Source organism: Protomyctophum parallelum, assembly GCF_964188405.1.
Source record: "Protomyctophum parallelum genome assembly, chromosome: 21".
Taxonomy (NCBI): domain Eukaryota; kingdom Metazoa; phylum Chordata; class Actinopteri; order Myctophiformes; family Myctophidae; genus Protomyctophum; species Protomyctophum parallelum.
The window spans coordinates 13449039-13465846 of NC_139713.1; the positions used below are offsets into that span (position 1 = coordinate 13449039).

Genomic DNA, 16808 nt, shown 5'->3' on the forward strand with positions numbered 1-16808 from the left:
AAGTTTAATTCATCAGGGCGCACATCTCTTCTGACCAGACCACAGCCCAGTGGAGTGAATAAAGGTGGTGGTCTTGGAGTTTGTTCGTTTTGTCTACCCTAAGTGGAACCAGGAGTGTCTCGCAAGAAGAGCTGTTGACATGGCGAGGCCAGCTACAGTCCTATTTTTGCTCGCGTGCCATAGTGGTATGTGAAAAGATGTCTTCATAAGCCGCTAAATATGTGACTCACTCAACAGTTTTCTTTCAATGGAACACATGTTATTTTTTGACACACCATGTATATATTCCACATACCGGTATGCACATTATTCTGGCTTAAATCCGTGTATCTGATGAAGAGAAAGAAGCAGGGATTAACAGTTTCCATCTCTTCTGTATTCCAGGGACTTTGGTGGGGCTGTTATTGGCCTGCAAGGGGCCATCTGTCTTGACATCATGAGTCATAATAGTCACTCAGTATGCGTCCGTGCGTGTCAGAGAGAGAGAGTGTGAGAGAGTGAGAGAGAGAGAGAGAGAGAGAGAGAGAGAGAGAGAAAGGTGACAAACACAATGACTGAGTTTAGAAGGAGCAGGAATAGACAGTTCATATATTACACACACTTGCTTGTATGCAAGCAGGGTTCGATTTGCTGAGGGAGATGGGGCCATTATTTTTTTATATTTTTTTTACGTCGGTGGGGATTTTTTTTTAATGCCTGATTCTGGTCAGACTGAATTAAATACATGCATTTGCTTTTTGGGTCATATATCTGGCACAAAGTTGTCAAACCTTCTAGCTCACAATGGGTCGCGGATGTGACGAGTTGTGAGCTTGTAGAGCAACTATTTGAGCTATTTGTCGCACAAAGAAATATAGGTCTTAGTTTAGTGGTTTAGAAATTGTCCACCGTTGGGTTTTTTTATCGAACCCCAAGTATATGGATAATGCTCATGCACTCATTTACATTTGTAAACATGTGTGCACAGGGCGTGCGCACACACACAATCGACATTCTATAAATTTCACTTTTGTTTTCTCATAGGAAAAATTGACTCTCAACTCTTCACAATTCCGGACAGATAATACATTCATACCAATAGTGATGGCAATGAAGGTTTACAATCTGATCCAAATGGACAACAAAGAACAATTACTCCATGGCTGAAACCTGAGTTATTTAAAAGTATTTCCTTATGAAACGGCACATAAACACATACAAAATAAAACGATGTATCATTATTCTCAGAGTAATATTTGCATGACTAAAGCTATGCTATAATATTCATGTAATATATATGTACACAATCCATGTATGGATTTATAGCTCTGTTGTGTAAATGATGCCATGATTCCCAGATGTTTCTGAAGCACATTGATCTTAGAGAGTATGTCTTTGCAACAAAGGATTGACGATGCTGTTTTTCCTTACGTTTGTTTTTCTTTTTTGTATATATTATTCCATTTTTTATTCTCGTTTTGCTTTCAAGTTCAAGGACATCTGGGCACCTCGATCGTCTTTTCAACCCATTTTGACCTGAGATCAGATTCTTAAAATGTCTTCTACATCCTGACAGTTTTCTGAAAAATCTATGTTTATATGTCAGTGGTTCTTCGATTTTTCAAAAATAGCAGACCCACAAGCTCGTAGCGCGCCACTCGGTGGCGCGCTATGAGCTTGTAGATCTGCTATTTTTCAATAGCTAAAGCATGCATAACATACGGTAGTGCTAATACCAAAAGGGGTTCCCGCCCCAGTTAAAGGACAACTTTAGTTTTTTTCAACTATATGGTTCATGTTTTAGGTTGTTATTAGAGAAAGTAAAAGATGAGTGTTATTTTTTTTCTTCATTTGCTGCTTTTATTATGGTGATTTTTATTTATTTATTATTTACTATAGTCCTACTAGACCCCAAGAAATTACATCTGGCCACAAAAGATCACAGGATCTACTGAGGAGGCTTACTGGGGGGAAGCCTCACTGTGTGTCATATACTGTATAGGCTCAATATGTCAGTTTGACACATTCAGTAGATCCCGTGATCTTTTGTGGTCAAATATAATGTCTTGGGGTGTAGTAGGACTATAGTAAATAATAAAAAAATAAATCGCTATAAAATGTAAACATATTTAGCCCCATGTTCGAATGCCTGTTAAAAACAGCTAAAATCACTAAAACGAAAGAAAGCAGCAAATGAAAAATAATTCATGTCAATTAACACTCATGCGACAACATTCGACAATTCATTTCAAATATTTCTACAATTGCTACAAATTGCTACAAAACCGTATATATATATATATATATATATATATATATATATATATATATATATATATATATCCGTCATTTTGGAGCATAAACAAGAAGTTGAAGGATAAAATTAAGGCCGATAATGATGTACCGAGCATCTTCACATCATGTATACTTTAATTGAAAGGCTTTGGGGTCCCAGCCAAAAAACGAAACCTAAGGTTTTTTGAGTGAAATCACTGAATATACCTTTAAATTATAATTTAAAATAAAAAAATAGCCGCAATTTTACATGGAGGTGCCCAGATGTCCATACTAGTGCCCTGCACCTATCCTGTATCCGTCAATCCTTATCTTTTTGCCTTTCCAATCTATCCCGTTTGTTTACCACTCGGCCTCATTTTCCGTAACTTTGACCTCACAACGCGGAACAAACTAACAAACACGAATGGAGGAACACAAAAACAACCAGTCACCCCCCCCCCCCCCCCCCCCGTATTCTACGCCTTTGTCTCATATCCTCCACGACAGCCATCACGACAACCATCCGTCCCATGTTACACTGTCCTCCTTCATGGCGTCTTATCATCCACCCACGGTTAATTAAATGAGGTTATAGGAAGCGAAGACCGTATACGGTGGACTCCATGTTGCTCCCTGGAAGGAAAGAAATATGGGCTAAATATGCAGCCAAACACTTCCTCGTTCAGCTTCCTCGGTCTCGACTGCGCATGTTTCTTTCCTTCCAGGGAGCAACATGGAGTCCACCGTAGGCTACGCTTCTTCGCTTCCTGACCTCATTTTAATTAACCTTGCATCCACCCTGCTCTCCAGATTGGAAGCAAAGTACTGCATATGATGGCTGTCTCTAAATGTGGGGGGTTAATTTAGTCATAATAGATCCTCGTTGTCCAGGAGTTGTTTTGGGTTTCCCCTGTCATAACAGGTCCTTGTATACTGTATAGTCCGGGTGGTGTGTGTGTACAGTATAGTGTGTCGGTTCAACCATCGTGATAGACCGTCGTACAGCGGCGTTCCCTTCGTCTGTACCAGGCTGACTTCTATAGCTTTTGAAAGGTACCTTTCATGTGAAAGGTACCTCTGGAAACCACACCTCTGATGGGTGGGGTTTAGTCTTAAGGGGTGTGTTTTGATCTGTTGAATCCCCCCCCCGTCGTCATGCCAGCTCCTCGTAGTCCAGGTGTTTGGATTGCTGCCTCGTCTTCCACAGTCGGTAGAGGCGGAAGTCGAAATATTTCTCGATCACTTCTTTGCCTGGAATATAATATAGTGGAACGTACGGGACAACAAGAACATTTTTTTTAATGGTCCATATACAGTAAACAAACACAAACGCCAGCGAGGACCTGTATACCTATAAAGACAAACTGTTACAACGTGGTATACTGTCAGACAGAGACGGCTCAGACGGCTCGGACCCATTTTGGGACGGGAACCCCTTTTGGCATTATGCTTTAGCTATTGAAAAATAGCAGATTTTTTGACAAATCGAAGAACCACTGACATATAGAAACATAGCTTTTTCCAGAAAACTGTCAGGATGTAGAAGAGGTTTTTTTAGAATCTGATCTCAGGTCAGAATGGGTTAAGATGGACCCCACCTGGGAAGAGGAAACAATGGGAGGCCAAAAACTATACCTGGCGGAGAACGGTGACCTCAGAACCGAAGATGGCAAATCTGACATGGGGCACAACATGCTGACCTGAGATCAGATTCTAAAAATGTCTTCTACATCCTGACAGTTTTCTGAAAAAGCTATGTTTCTATAAGTCAGACTCAGTGGTTCTTCGATTTGTCAAAAATAGCAGATCTACAAGCTCGTAGCGCGCCACCGTGTGGCGCGCTACGAGCTTGTAGATCTGCTATTTTCCAATAGCTGAAGCAGATAGTCACAGCCTTATGTTTCACCGGGAACCAAGAGGATTAAGTAAGTAAGTAACAAACACATTGCCCCCTGGGGGTCCGGTCCATAGACCCCCCCAGGGGTCCTTGGAGATCGATAGGTACCATGGGGATTGGAGATCGATAGGTACCATGGGGATTGGAGATCGATAGGTACCATTGGGATTGGAGATCGATAGGTACCATTGGGATTCAGAGTCACAATAATCTTAACCCATTTAGACCTGACGTCGATTCTACAAAATGTCTTCTAAATCCTGACAGTTTTCTGAAAACCCCTATGTTTCTATGTGTCAGTGGTGCTCAAGGACCCCCCAAAGAATTATGTGTAAATTGGACGCGGACCCCCGCCTGAAAATATGTTGTTCCACGGAACCCCCCTCAGAAGCAAAGATTTGATTTCAAAATGGTCGCTCTGAAAGAATATATATATTCAAAGATTTGCGCCACCTTTTCGCAATTCTTTCAAAAAATAGCAGACCTACAAGCTCGTAGCGCTTGTATATCTGCTATTTTTCAATAGCTAAAGTATAACACAATGCTTAAAACACCAAAAGGGGTTCCCGCCCATGGATGGATTAACCATATTTTATACATTGGATTGGATATAAAAAAATATCCAGGCTAGTTCCAGAGGAGAGGAGCTGGTACCTACCGGGGACACGGGGAGAACATGTGAGGGTACCTACCCTAGGGGACACGGGGAGAACATGTGAGGGTATACTTACCCTAGGGGACACGGGGAGAACATGTGGGGGTACCTACCCTAGGCAAATCTTGAGCCGCGTGGGGACAAGATTTAGCGGACATTTGACCTGAATTCCCCTTTCATTGTCAATGGCAAATCTTGAGACGCGTGAGGACAAAAGCTGTATATAGGAGCGCCCCTCAAAAAATCACGCGCGTGTGAAGTGAGGGGCGCTCTTCTCATCGTCGTACGTCATCTTGACGTGACGTGTCGATCTGCTCAGACACACACATGACGTCAATTCTCCTTAATTCATTGTCAATGGGAATTTAATGTTTGTCAAGGAAAAAAGCATATTTAGCATCATCTAGTGGTTGCTTTGAACACTGCTGTCAGCTAAATGTGTTGTTCCAGGTTCATATTGCGTGCGTGCGCACGTGTGTGTGTGTGTGTGTGTGTGTGTGTGTGTGTGTGTGTGTGTGTGCGTGTGTGTGCACCCCACCCTGAGCAGACAGCTCCAGCGGTGACACAAACTCAACAGAATAAGGCCTCATCAGGTTCTTCAGTTTCCCGAACAGCTGCAAGACCAAGATAAGAAAGTGCACGCACGCACGCGCACACGCACACGCACACGCACACGCACACGCACACACACACACACACACACACACACACACACACATTAAAGCTATACAAATAGTTTAGCAACCGTACACAGCTTAACCCCCCACGAGCGGCAAGGACGGAGTTTCTCCGTTCTGTCACTTATAGTAACGCCAAACGCCACTCAGGACGGAGATTGATAATAGGGACGCAGATTTATTGATATCAAAACCGATCGCATCGCTTCCACAGGCATGCAGGGAGCGTCCGTTGCGCAACATTCCATGCCATTTGCGCCATGGGACGTCATCGAAAATGAGACCGAAAATCTTAAAACGTGAATAAGTCTAAATCATTCCGTCCAATTCTAAGCAACGATTATGTTTATTGACGGCCCATCGCGGTATCCCGTCGCTATAGTCGCGTTAGAATGTATATCACACCTCCCGTTGTTGTCGATGGCCTCGGGGGTGTTTTGGCTACACATGTTGCTACTTCAGCTATACTTCCCAAAATGGGAAGTAGCTTAATTCTTATTTCTCCGTCTGTCAGTCTGACTGACTCTGATCTGCAAACAACTATACAAAGAGCATCGTTTGATGTAGCAAAGCACTTTGGCAAACATGAATGGAACAGACAGGTTCACACAACCCTATGGGGGTATTGTGTGTGTGTGTGTGTGTGTGTGCGTGCGTGTGTGCGTGCGTGCGTGCGTGCGTGCGTGCGTGCGTGCGTGCGTGCGTGCGTGTGTGTCCGTACATGCCTGTCTGTCTCTTAAGTGTGGCTCTTAAGTGGAAAAAGGTGTAGCATTATAACCCCCATTACAGGCTCTTGGCCTTTGCACAGTACCCCAGCCAAATGAAGTAGAGCTATACAACAAAGAATGATATAATAGACGCGCAGTGGGAAACAGACGGGTAGTGAGAGAGGGAAGAGAAAGAATGAGATTATATACACAGCAAGAGGGACGTCGACTTGACAATGAGAATATTAAGAGATTACCACGGAGAGCAAAAGTGACAGCTATATAGTGAGCGGGGAAACCAATGCAGGAAGAGAGACAGAAATGCAAGGTGAGAGTTATATAGGCGGACTAGGGGAGGAAGAGAGAGAGAGACAGGAGGCATTAATGGAAAGAGACAATTAGGAGCTATACTGTATATGAAATGACAAAGTGATTATATGACGAAGTATGAAGACGGATTCACGCTTCTGTGACAAAAGCGTCATATCATACAAAGTGTCCCCTGTGAACAAAATCATTTTCAAACTATAGGAAAATGTGCTTATTTTTGCCAGGCCTGCAGGTTGCCTATATATAACCTGCAGGGCCCTGCACATTTACGGAAAGTGTGCGCGCGTGTGTGCGTGCACTGCGTGCGTGCGTGTGTGCGTGCGTGCGTGCACTGCGTGCGTGCGTGTGTGCGTGCGTGCGTGCACTGCGTGCGTGCGTGTGTGCGTGCGTGCGTGCGTGCATGTGTGCGTGCGTTGCGTACCTTTTCTCCATTGGGGTTGCCCAGGACGTAGCAGCCCATGATGTTGATGATGTTTGGTTCCGGGTTGACTTTGCTCATGAAGCGGCTAAGCCTCCTCCAGAACCTGTGTGAGTGAGTGAGTGAGACACACACCAAGCAGACCTGAGATCAGATTCTAAAAAATGTCTTCTCCATCCTGACAGTTTTCCATTCTGACCTGAGATCAAAAAACGTCTTCGATGTCAGTCGCTCTTCGATTTTTCAAAAATAGCAGACCTACAAGCTCATAGCACGCCACTCGGTGGCGCGCTAGGAGCTTGTAGATCTGCTATTTTTCAATAGCTAAAGCATAACATAATACTAACACCAAAAGGGGTTAAATAGTTTTTTTTATTGCGAACAGATTATAAATTGTTGTAGATTAAACATTGTGATATGATTAAATCTTTATTTTATAGAAAACAAAAAATTAAAGAAAAAACAAATGGATAAAAAAGAAGAGAAAGAAAACCCTCAACCCTCCCACCCATGCTGCTCAGAGACACCGCATACTGTAGAATGAAATAGCAATAATAATTTGACAAATGGAAAACATCTGAAAAGAAAAATGGCGTACGGTCAACCATATATCAGTGGTATATCCTGTCTATTAATTGTTTCTATGCTCAAGTAATGGACAAGGGGGCAGCCAGACCTTATCAAACTGTCTCTCCCCGTTCCTCAGGAAATACCTTGTTCTCTCAAGATGAAGCGTACTATAGTCATTTCATTTAGCCAATGCTTCAAGGACCACTTTTCAACACTTTTCAACCTATCTTCATATAACAGGTCCTCACTAATAATCATGATAAAATGGCACGATGTTTTTCTACTCAGTCTGTGTCTCATAGGAGGGCTGTGGGCAGTTTAGAAACCGTCTTCCAGTGACATCATCATTATGCAGATTATTTTTTTAACAATATCTTTAAAAAAAAACTGTTTACAATTTACAATTTACAATTTAGGCATTTAGCAGACGCTCTTAATCCAGAGCGACTTACATTTAAGCAAGAGCAAAAAGCATGGGAATACATCACAAAAAAGCATTTATCATGAAACATGCGTAAGCTAAGAAAGTAACAGTGGAATATCTATATTATGAGACTATACATCTATACTACTATGCTATACATATGTACTATGGCCTGCTATGACTATATACAATGCAATTATAGTGCTGTCTACATAACATGCTATAAGTCTGTATCAAATGCTATCTAAGTATACAGATCTACCAATCTCTCATACATTTTCATTATCGTGAGAACGATGGCTTCCATTTTTGCATTGTAACCTTTTAGGACTCGAAAGCCTGCGGTTTTTATTAGCTTGTATTCCCCATCGATGATGTCACTGGAAGACAGTTCCTGAACTGCCCACAGACCGAGTCGAAAACAAATGCGCCATTTTTTCATGATTATTAGTGAGGACCTATTATATGAAGATAGGTTGAAAAGTGGTGAAGTGGTCCTTTAAATGCAGGAGCCTCCTGCAAATGATCCAGCGGTCATACCAGACAAACGCGTTTGGGCGCGCGGTCCTTTGTCAGTGTCAGAGTTATAGGCATTCCTGACCAAGGGCCCCCTGCGGGGGTCCCCTCTGACCAAGGGCCCCCCGAGGGGGGTCCCCCGACCACACATTGGGAAACCCAGACCTTTTTATTTCCAGGGAGAGAAAGAAAGTCTGCAGGGACCGAGTCCACTTCAATTCGGCATAGAGCAGCGCAAACATTGCTCACTCTCTGCTGATTTCTGATCGTCTGCACCTTTGTTAACCCATTCTGACCTGAGATCAGATTCATACTAGGTTTCCACTGGACACACACTGGTCTGATTAAATTGACACACACACACACACTCCTCTCTCTCTCTCTCTCTCTGTCGCTCTAAGTAATTAGTCTCATGTCGCGCAGCTGTGCATAGTTTCTCCCGGCGGATCCTGCCGGGGGGAGCTGCCTATATGCCATAAAAAAAAGCATCTATTTGAGTTCCAGGCTACTGTTATAGTGATTTATTGAGTGGAATAATCACATTCATTCAGATATCTGGCAAAGGGAAAGGTTCCTGAGACCTCAGCGGTGTCGGTATATAACTCACTGGCACATGTCCTCCTCCTTCTCCACTTTGGCGAACGTCGCCACTTTGTTCTTCAGCAGATAGAGATGACCGGGACCTCCCTGTATGTGACGCACGCATGCACGCACGCACGCATACATACACGCACACACACACGCACACACACATACACGCACACAGACACTATAGTTAACTACTACAAGTAAGACGCGGGAACGCGGGAATCGAACGCAGCTCGTAAATGGCAATAACAACAATTAGAATGAATTACATACTTTTTTAAGGGTTTTTTTAAGTTCTCTTTTTTGTGTTTTTTTAAGATTTTATTTTTAAGTTACTGTAAGTTTTTTGAAGTTAATTTTTTTTTAGTTTTTTTTTTAAGTTAAGTTCTTTCTTTTTTTTTTTTTTTTTTTTTTTTTTTAAGTTAAGTTTGTGTGTGTGTGTGTGTGTGTGTGTGTGTGTGTGTGTGTTTTGTGTGATACAGCTGCGCCCTCTGGTGGCGGGCGGGTGGTGTTACAGCGTGACACACAGACACACAGACATGTTCTGCTAGGTCTCATAGATAGTGCTCATCGCGTTCGCAATCACTGCGCTCGCAACTACTTTGCTATAATGTCTGCCTTCTTAATTAAAAGCTTGGGATACCATTGGGATTTACATCACGGACTCTCATTACAAGCATGGTAAAGGGCCACTAGTGTATGTACTGTAGCAGCCCACTGTAGCAGCCCACAACTATACAGTACACATTCCAGTATAGAGCGCCAAAGTCCTGACGTCACTCGCTCATCCCCTGGTTCACGGAAGTACTTAGAATAACATGGCTCATCTAAACATGGGTGAATTTTCATAATGTTGCTCAGTGGCGTGCACAGATAGACACTAGGGGGTGCTAGAGCACCCCCTGCCCTTTTGGCAATGTGCTCTTAAAAAAAATAATAATAATAATAATAATAATAATTTGTAGTGTGTGGACCATGGTGACATTGATCAAATCTTGATAAAAAAAAACGCTTCTATTTAGGCCCCCACAATCTAAAGCTATATGTTTCTATGTCAGTGGTTCTTCGATTAAAGAAAAATAGCAGACCTACAAGCTTGTAGCGCGCCACTCGGTGGCGCGCTATGAGCTTGTAGATCTGCTATTTTTCAATAGCTAAAGCACCAAAATGGGTTCCCGCCCCAAAATGTGCTGCACAAGGTGCCCTTTTTTTCACTTGAGCACCTGCCCCTCTAAATGTCTGTGCACGCCACTGATGTTGCTGATGTCTTTCAGTTTGTTTCCCTTCCCACATCCCTGGTTTTTCCTACAGGCAGGTGTTCGGGTGAATTTCAACCGTGTTTAGTGATCCAGGAAAATCCAATACACCCACAGTGGATTTCTTTTTTTTGTTATTATTTTTTTCTTTCTTCACTGGACCAATCTCACATGTCTTAGGAATGGATGGACCACTAGGAGAAGTTGCCAACTTTTTCCGTGAAAAGTCATGATGAAATATTAAAGAAGAGTATACCTCAAGTTGCCACGCATTGCTGTACTGCAATATATATTTGATGAGGAATATGTTTTATGGAATATTTTATATTGGGTAAAATATTCCTGTCTGTCTGTTTCTAGCGAAAATGTAACTAATTCAGTAGCAGTAACAATAGCGTTTTCTCTCAGTCAGTTGATTCTTCATATCCATATAGTGAAACGGCCCCGGGGAGACATGTTTTAACACAGTTCTTATATGAGGTGATCTAAAAATCCTCCTATGGGGATTACAATTAGGCCTGTAAAAAAAAATCGATTCGAGTTAGAATCGCGATTCTAATGCCGTCCGATTCAGAATCAATTCTCATTTTCCAAAAATATATATATATATATATATATATATTTTTTTTTTTTTCTTGCACAAATGTACGTAATGTGTGCATGCAATGCATTATATGGCCTGGGTTTCTGCATAGTGCATTTACTACCAGCTAAGCTAAGCCTGCCAATTGTATTTATTTTACACCTGTTTTAATACTAATGTATTGAGTGAGAAGAGAGTTTGTAACTTTTGTACTGGTTCAAATTTGTGCAAGCTAAATAAATGAGACATGTTCTTACTCTTGGATTTAACCTTTGTGTGTTTAAATCATTCAGTTGATAAAACCTTTACAATTATACAAGCTTTTTACTAAATGTACTCTGCTTTCATGCCAGAAGACTGGAGTAGATCATGCTAAAATTAAATTTAATTGTTTTTAATAAAAATAAAAAAACTGCTTTAGAATCGGAAGAAAATCTTTTTTGAATCGAGAATCGGAAAAATCGAAAAGATCGATTTTGAATTGAATCGTCACCCCAAGAATCGGAATCAAATCGAATCGTGGGACACCTAAAGATTCGCAGCCCTAATTACAATGCAAATAAAAAGTACATGAACCTGTGGACTTAGCGCCCTCTGTTGACGTCAGACTTCCGTGCTCTATAGCTAAAGTAGTATACCTTTACGTTACTGGAGTATTTCCAATTTTCCATACTTTTACTTCTACTCTGTTACATCTCAGTGGCAAATATTGTACTTTTTACTCCACTATAATTATTTCAAAACTTTGGTTAGTAATAGTTACTTTGTAGATTTTGATTATTAGTAATTACCACAAAACATACTGTACATTAACCACTTCTGCCCTGTTCAAACTTTTGCATCGCGACGTGTTGTGAGCTTGTAGACTTGCAGTACTTTTACTCAAGTAAATTGATCCATTTTTTGTTTGCTTAAATACATTGTTATCCCACGATTTTGCAACCCATTTTTTCACCCATGCAGTGTCAATTATCTAATGTAATCCTGGGCGCTACACTTCCTCTGCCAACCTGGGGAGGGCAGCGGACTGACCTCACGCTTCCTTCTATGCATGAGGAGTCCAAGCTGCTTCTTTTCACCGGCCGGATGTATAGCGTGTGGAAGCCCTTTGAATTGGAAGGAACACGTTATTCCGACCAGTTATTCCTCCCCCTCCATCAGGCGCCCCGGCTGGCCAGGGGGAGGCAGGTTAGAGACCAGGATTAGATGAGAGATCCTCATCATGAATGGGTACAATGCAAAGCAATTATATGTCACACGGATTGGCTAATCCTTGTGACATACAGTATATACCGTTTTATTTGTTATTGGCACGATTTAAAACATTCACCCAAGTATTTTCTATTTGTCTTTTTTTTTTTAATTATCATATTTCCCAGTTTTTCTACTCACCTGACAGAAGATGAGCATTCTCCAACACTTGCTTCCTCTCCTGTATAGTGTGAGCTTTTTATCAATCTCCTCTGTGGGAAGGAAGGAAAAATTCATATAGAAAGAGAGATTATATATAGATATAGAGAGGATCGGATATGCCTTCTGCACGAGAGGATCGGATATGCCTTCTGCACGAGAGGATCGGATATGCCTTCTGCACGAGAGGCGTGGCCGCGTTTGGGGATTGACCAGAGAGTGTCAGAGAGGAAGGCGCTGACATCCCGTAAGAGGGCACTTTTGGACAAAATAAATAGCGAAAATAGCAGATCTACAAGCTCTCAACGCGTCGCGCTGCAACGCGCAATTTTCGGGGCTCGACACATGCACTCTTTAGCTAGTGGAGATGCGGTGCGTACGACCTGGATTTCTAAACAAAATGTGTTCAACGCCAAATGTCAAGTTCAGGACAGGGAAGGACAGGAATTCTCCTGAATGCCGCCGTCCGGCATGTCATGGAAAGGAGTGTCTATATGTGTTCCACGTCCCGTGCGCGACACGAGCACGCGTGCAACAATTTGACGGGGCCGCGCCCGCTTGTGTCGACAACACAGTGACACAGTACACCTCTGGATAAAGAGCGTTTGCATAAATGCCTAAATTGTAGCATCAAAACAAGCATGCAAGGCATTTTATTTCACCTACCCAGGATGTCATCGAACGTAGCATGCTCGTGGTCCTGAGGGAAGAGATGAGGTCAAGTCAAAACAGGATCATTTTGTCAAGAGTTACAGTATAGCCTCTACATTACATTACACTACATTACATTACAGATTTCATTGAAGATAAGTGCGTGCGTGCGTGCGTGCGTGCGTGCGTGCGTGCGTGCGTGCGTGCGTGCGTGCGTGCGTCTGTGCATGTTAAGGGCCTTTCAAACGGGAATCGAGGAACGCAGGCGTTGTTGCTTTAGCTATTGCTATTGAAAAATAGCAGATCTACAAGCTCATAGCGTGCCACCGAATGGCGCGCTACGAGCTTGTAGGGTCTGCTATTTTTGAAAAAACGAAGAACGACTGACATAGAAACATAGCTCTTTCAGAAAACCGTCAGGACGTAGAAGACATCTGATCTCAGGTCAAAATGGGTTAGACTCACATAGAGAATGGGAATGATGGACGGGTCGTCTCTTCGGAGGATGGTAGGAACGTACTCCGCCTTGGGGACTTTGGAGGAGATCAGCTATAAAGTGTATATATAGGATAGGCAGGGAGGAGAGACACGGGAGACAGAGGAGTATATGAGGAGGACAGAGGAGAGGAGGACAGAGGAGTATATGAGGAGGACAGAGGAGTATATGAGGAGGACAGAGGAGTATATGAGGAGGACAGAGGAGTATATGAGGAGGACAGAGGAGAGGAGGACAGAGGAGTATATGAGGAGGACAGAGGAGTATATGAGGAGGACAGAGGAGTATATGAGGAGGACAGAGGAGTATATGAGGAGGACAGAGGAGTATATGAGGAGGACAGAGGAGTATATGAGGAGGACAGAGGAGTTAATATGCATCACATTATGCAGGGTTTTAATACACACCAGTGCTTCCCAAACCATTTCATGTCAAGGACCCCCAAATTGACACTAATTAGCCCCATTTGAAGAGATAATATGCCATGGGGACCCACATACTGTAAGAGAAGATTTTTACGGCTCTAGCAGTGATTCTCAATCCGTTTTAAACTTCAATGACCTCCAGTTTGACATGCATTAGTCTACGGACACCCCATTCAATGGCATTTCTAACTCTGGGACCCCCCAATTCATTTTGTACAATCAATGTGTAGGGCAGTGGTTCCCAAAGTGGGGTCCGGGGACCCCCAGGGGTCCTTGAGGGAGTTCCAGGGGGTCTCCCAGCTAAATGATAGTTGTTTTGCTGGCTTATGTGTGCGAGAAAGGATCTGCGGAGAAAGATCCTGCATGCGATATAAAGCGCTCGCCGGCGCCTTCCCCCGACCATTTCTGAATAGCAGGTTCGACTGGACGTCATACTGTTACATAACAGTATATGAACGGGGTTTGCGACGGCACCCCGAGAATTAAGGTCTTGGATTACAGCCAATGAGAGCACAGGAAAGCTGTGCTCACAGACAGTCAGTCAGTCAGTCAGCCTGCCTGCCTGCCTGAATCGATAGATCATAATATAAGAACCTTATTCGCTCCCTCAGGTCTGGTGATACAAACCTCCTCGACGTCCCCAAAACCAAACTCCGTACGTGGGGTGACAGAGCTTTTTGCCTTTGCTGCCCCAACCCTGTGGAATGCCCTCCCTAAGGGGATATATATTAGCCTAATATTGCTGTTAAATAGTGTATAAAACCACAACGCATCTCACTTGAATAATGTTGGTATTAAAACAGTGTCTGAATCTATACGATGCAGCGCAAAATCATTGGCGAGACACGGCCAAAGCATTCCTGTCGTAATGGCTGATTTTGCACTTGCTGAAAACAGCCGATCTACAAGCTCACAACGCGTTGCAGTGAGCTCTATAGATCAGCTATTTCCGGCATTCAAACCAAGTGTACAATGACTTATAATGGATCTCTTGTCCACTAGTCCATTCCTAACATTTTAGTCTAGTTTTTATTTGTCGACGAAATAGTCAATATATTTAGTCTTAGTTTAGTCGTCACAGCTTAGTTTTCATTTAGTTTCCATTTAGTTCTTTGACAGTGAAAAAAGGACGAACATTTTTAATTTTTTAGTATTAGTCGACGAAATCAACACTGGTGGATGAGTGCTATATCATCTGCATATCTTTATTTACCCAGTGAAGTAGCTGAGCACAGGTGCTCATTTTCAGCAACACCCTGCACATAGAAACACAGACAGACACGCACACGCCGCACGCACACGCACACGCACACGCACACGCACACGCACACGCACACGCACACGCACACGCACACGCACACGCACACGCACACGCACACGCACACACACACACACACACACACACACACACACACACACACACACACACACACACACACACACACACACACACACACAAACCTGGGAGCTGACGAGTACAACCACAGTCTAATACTGTGCGGCCACTAAGCAGCTCCAGGGGGAGCAGTTGGGGGGGGGGGGGGTTCAGTGGTGTTGGGTGTGAGTGAGGACCAATCACTGACAATCAACTTCCCCAGACCTAATTGGTCTCTCACCATGATTTTGGGAGGTATGAAATCGTCCCCCTCGCAGGCCAGCCTCTCCATCTCCCGCTCCTCCTCCCAGTCCAGACCGTCGTCACATCCACCCTCGTCCGAGGGGCCACACGAGGCCTGCAGCTCCCCGCCTGTACAAAGGGATAAGGGTGGATGATATGATGTCAGCACGAGGATAAGACTCAAAGCAGAGAAGCTGGGTTTAACCCATTCTGACCTGAGATCAGATTCATACGAGGTTTCCACTGGACACCCACTGGTCTGATTTACCCATTCTGACCTGAGATCAGATTCTAAAAATGTCAGTCGTTCTTCGATTTTTTTCAAAAATAGCAGACCTACAAGCTCGTATCGCGCCACTCGGTGGCGCGATATGAGCTTGTAGATCTGCTATTTTTCAATAGCTAAAGCACGACATGATGCCAACACCAAAATGGGTGACCGGTCAGAATGGGTTAACCCATTCTGTACGGGTGTTTTAAGCTTTATGTTATAAAAAATAGCAGATCTACAAGTTCATACGAGCTTGTAGATCTGCTATTTTTGAAAAATCGTTAAAAAAATGAATAATTTAAAGGACCACTTCACCACTTTTCAACCTATCTTCATATAATAGGTCCTCACTAATAATCTTGAAAAAAATGGCGCAATTTCTTTCTACTCTGTCTGTGTCTCATAGGAGGGAAGTGTGGGCAGTTCAGAAACCGTCTTCCAGTGACATCATCGATGGGGAATACAAGCTAATAAAAACTGCAGGCTTTCTAGTCCTGAAAAGTTGCAATGCGGAAATGGAAGCCATCGTTCTCACGATAATGAAAATCTAAACATTTTTGTAAAACATATCTTGTTTAAAAAATAATCTGCCTAATGATGATGTCACTGGAAGACGGTTTCTAAACTGCCCACAGCCCTCCCTATGAGACACAGACTGAGTAGAACAAAATTGTGCCATTTTATCATGATTATTACTGAGGACCTATTATATGAAGATAGGTTGAAAAGTGGTGAAGTGGTCCTTTAACTTCTGCTTCTGGGGGAGGTCCCTGGAACAAGATATTTTCAGATTGGGGTCGTGGCCAAATTACATACAAGTGTGGGGTTCCTTCACATGAAATAGTTTGATACAGAAATATGTGTTTTTCAGAAAACTTAGAAGACATTTTGAGCTTGGGTCTAAATGGGTTCAAACTGTTTAAAGAGAAAGAAGCTGAGGTGGGATTTAGAGGACAGAGAGCACGCAGTGATGAGACTCACAAATACAGGATGAAGGGAAGCGCCGAGCGGTGAGAAGGAAGGAGGGTGGAAACTATAGAAGGTTATAGGGATGAAAATG

The 16808-nt window shown here is 43.0% G+C and overlaps 1 protein-coding gene across 1 annotated transcript in view; it reads right to left on the bottom strand.

Annotated features, from left to right (window-relative positions):
- Positions 1-3409: 3409 nt before the first annotated feature.
- nsmfa (NMDA receptor synaptonuclear signaling and neuronal migration factor a) overlaps positions 3410-16808 on the bottom strand; it is a gene marked incomplete at both ends in the record, with an annotated part of 42745 nt that continues 29346 nt past the window's right edge. The window contains 8 exons of the mRNA XM_083793244.1: positions 3410-3507; positions 5347-5422; positions 6944-7046; positions 9058-9137; positions 12270-12340; positions 12954-12987; positions 13404-13487; positions 15476-15606. Of these exons, the coding sequence (XP_083649370.1) occupies positions 3410-3507; positions 5347-5422; positions 6944-7046; positions 9058-9137; positions 12270-12340; positions 12954-12987; positions 13404-13487; positions 15476-15606 (677 nt within the window). The remainder of the gene's footprint in view (positions 3508-5346; positions 5423-6943; positions 7047-9057; positions 9138-12269; positions 12341-12953; positions 12988-13403; positions 13488-15475; positions 15607-16808) is intronic.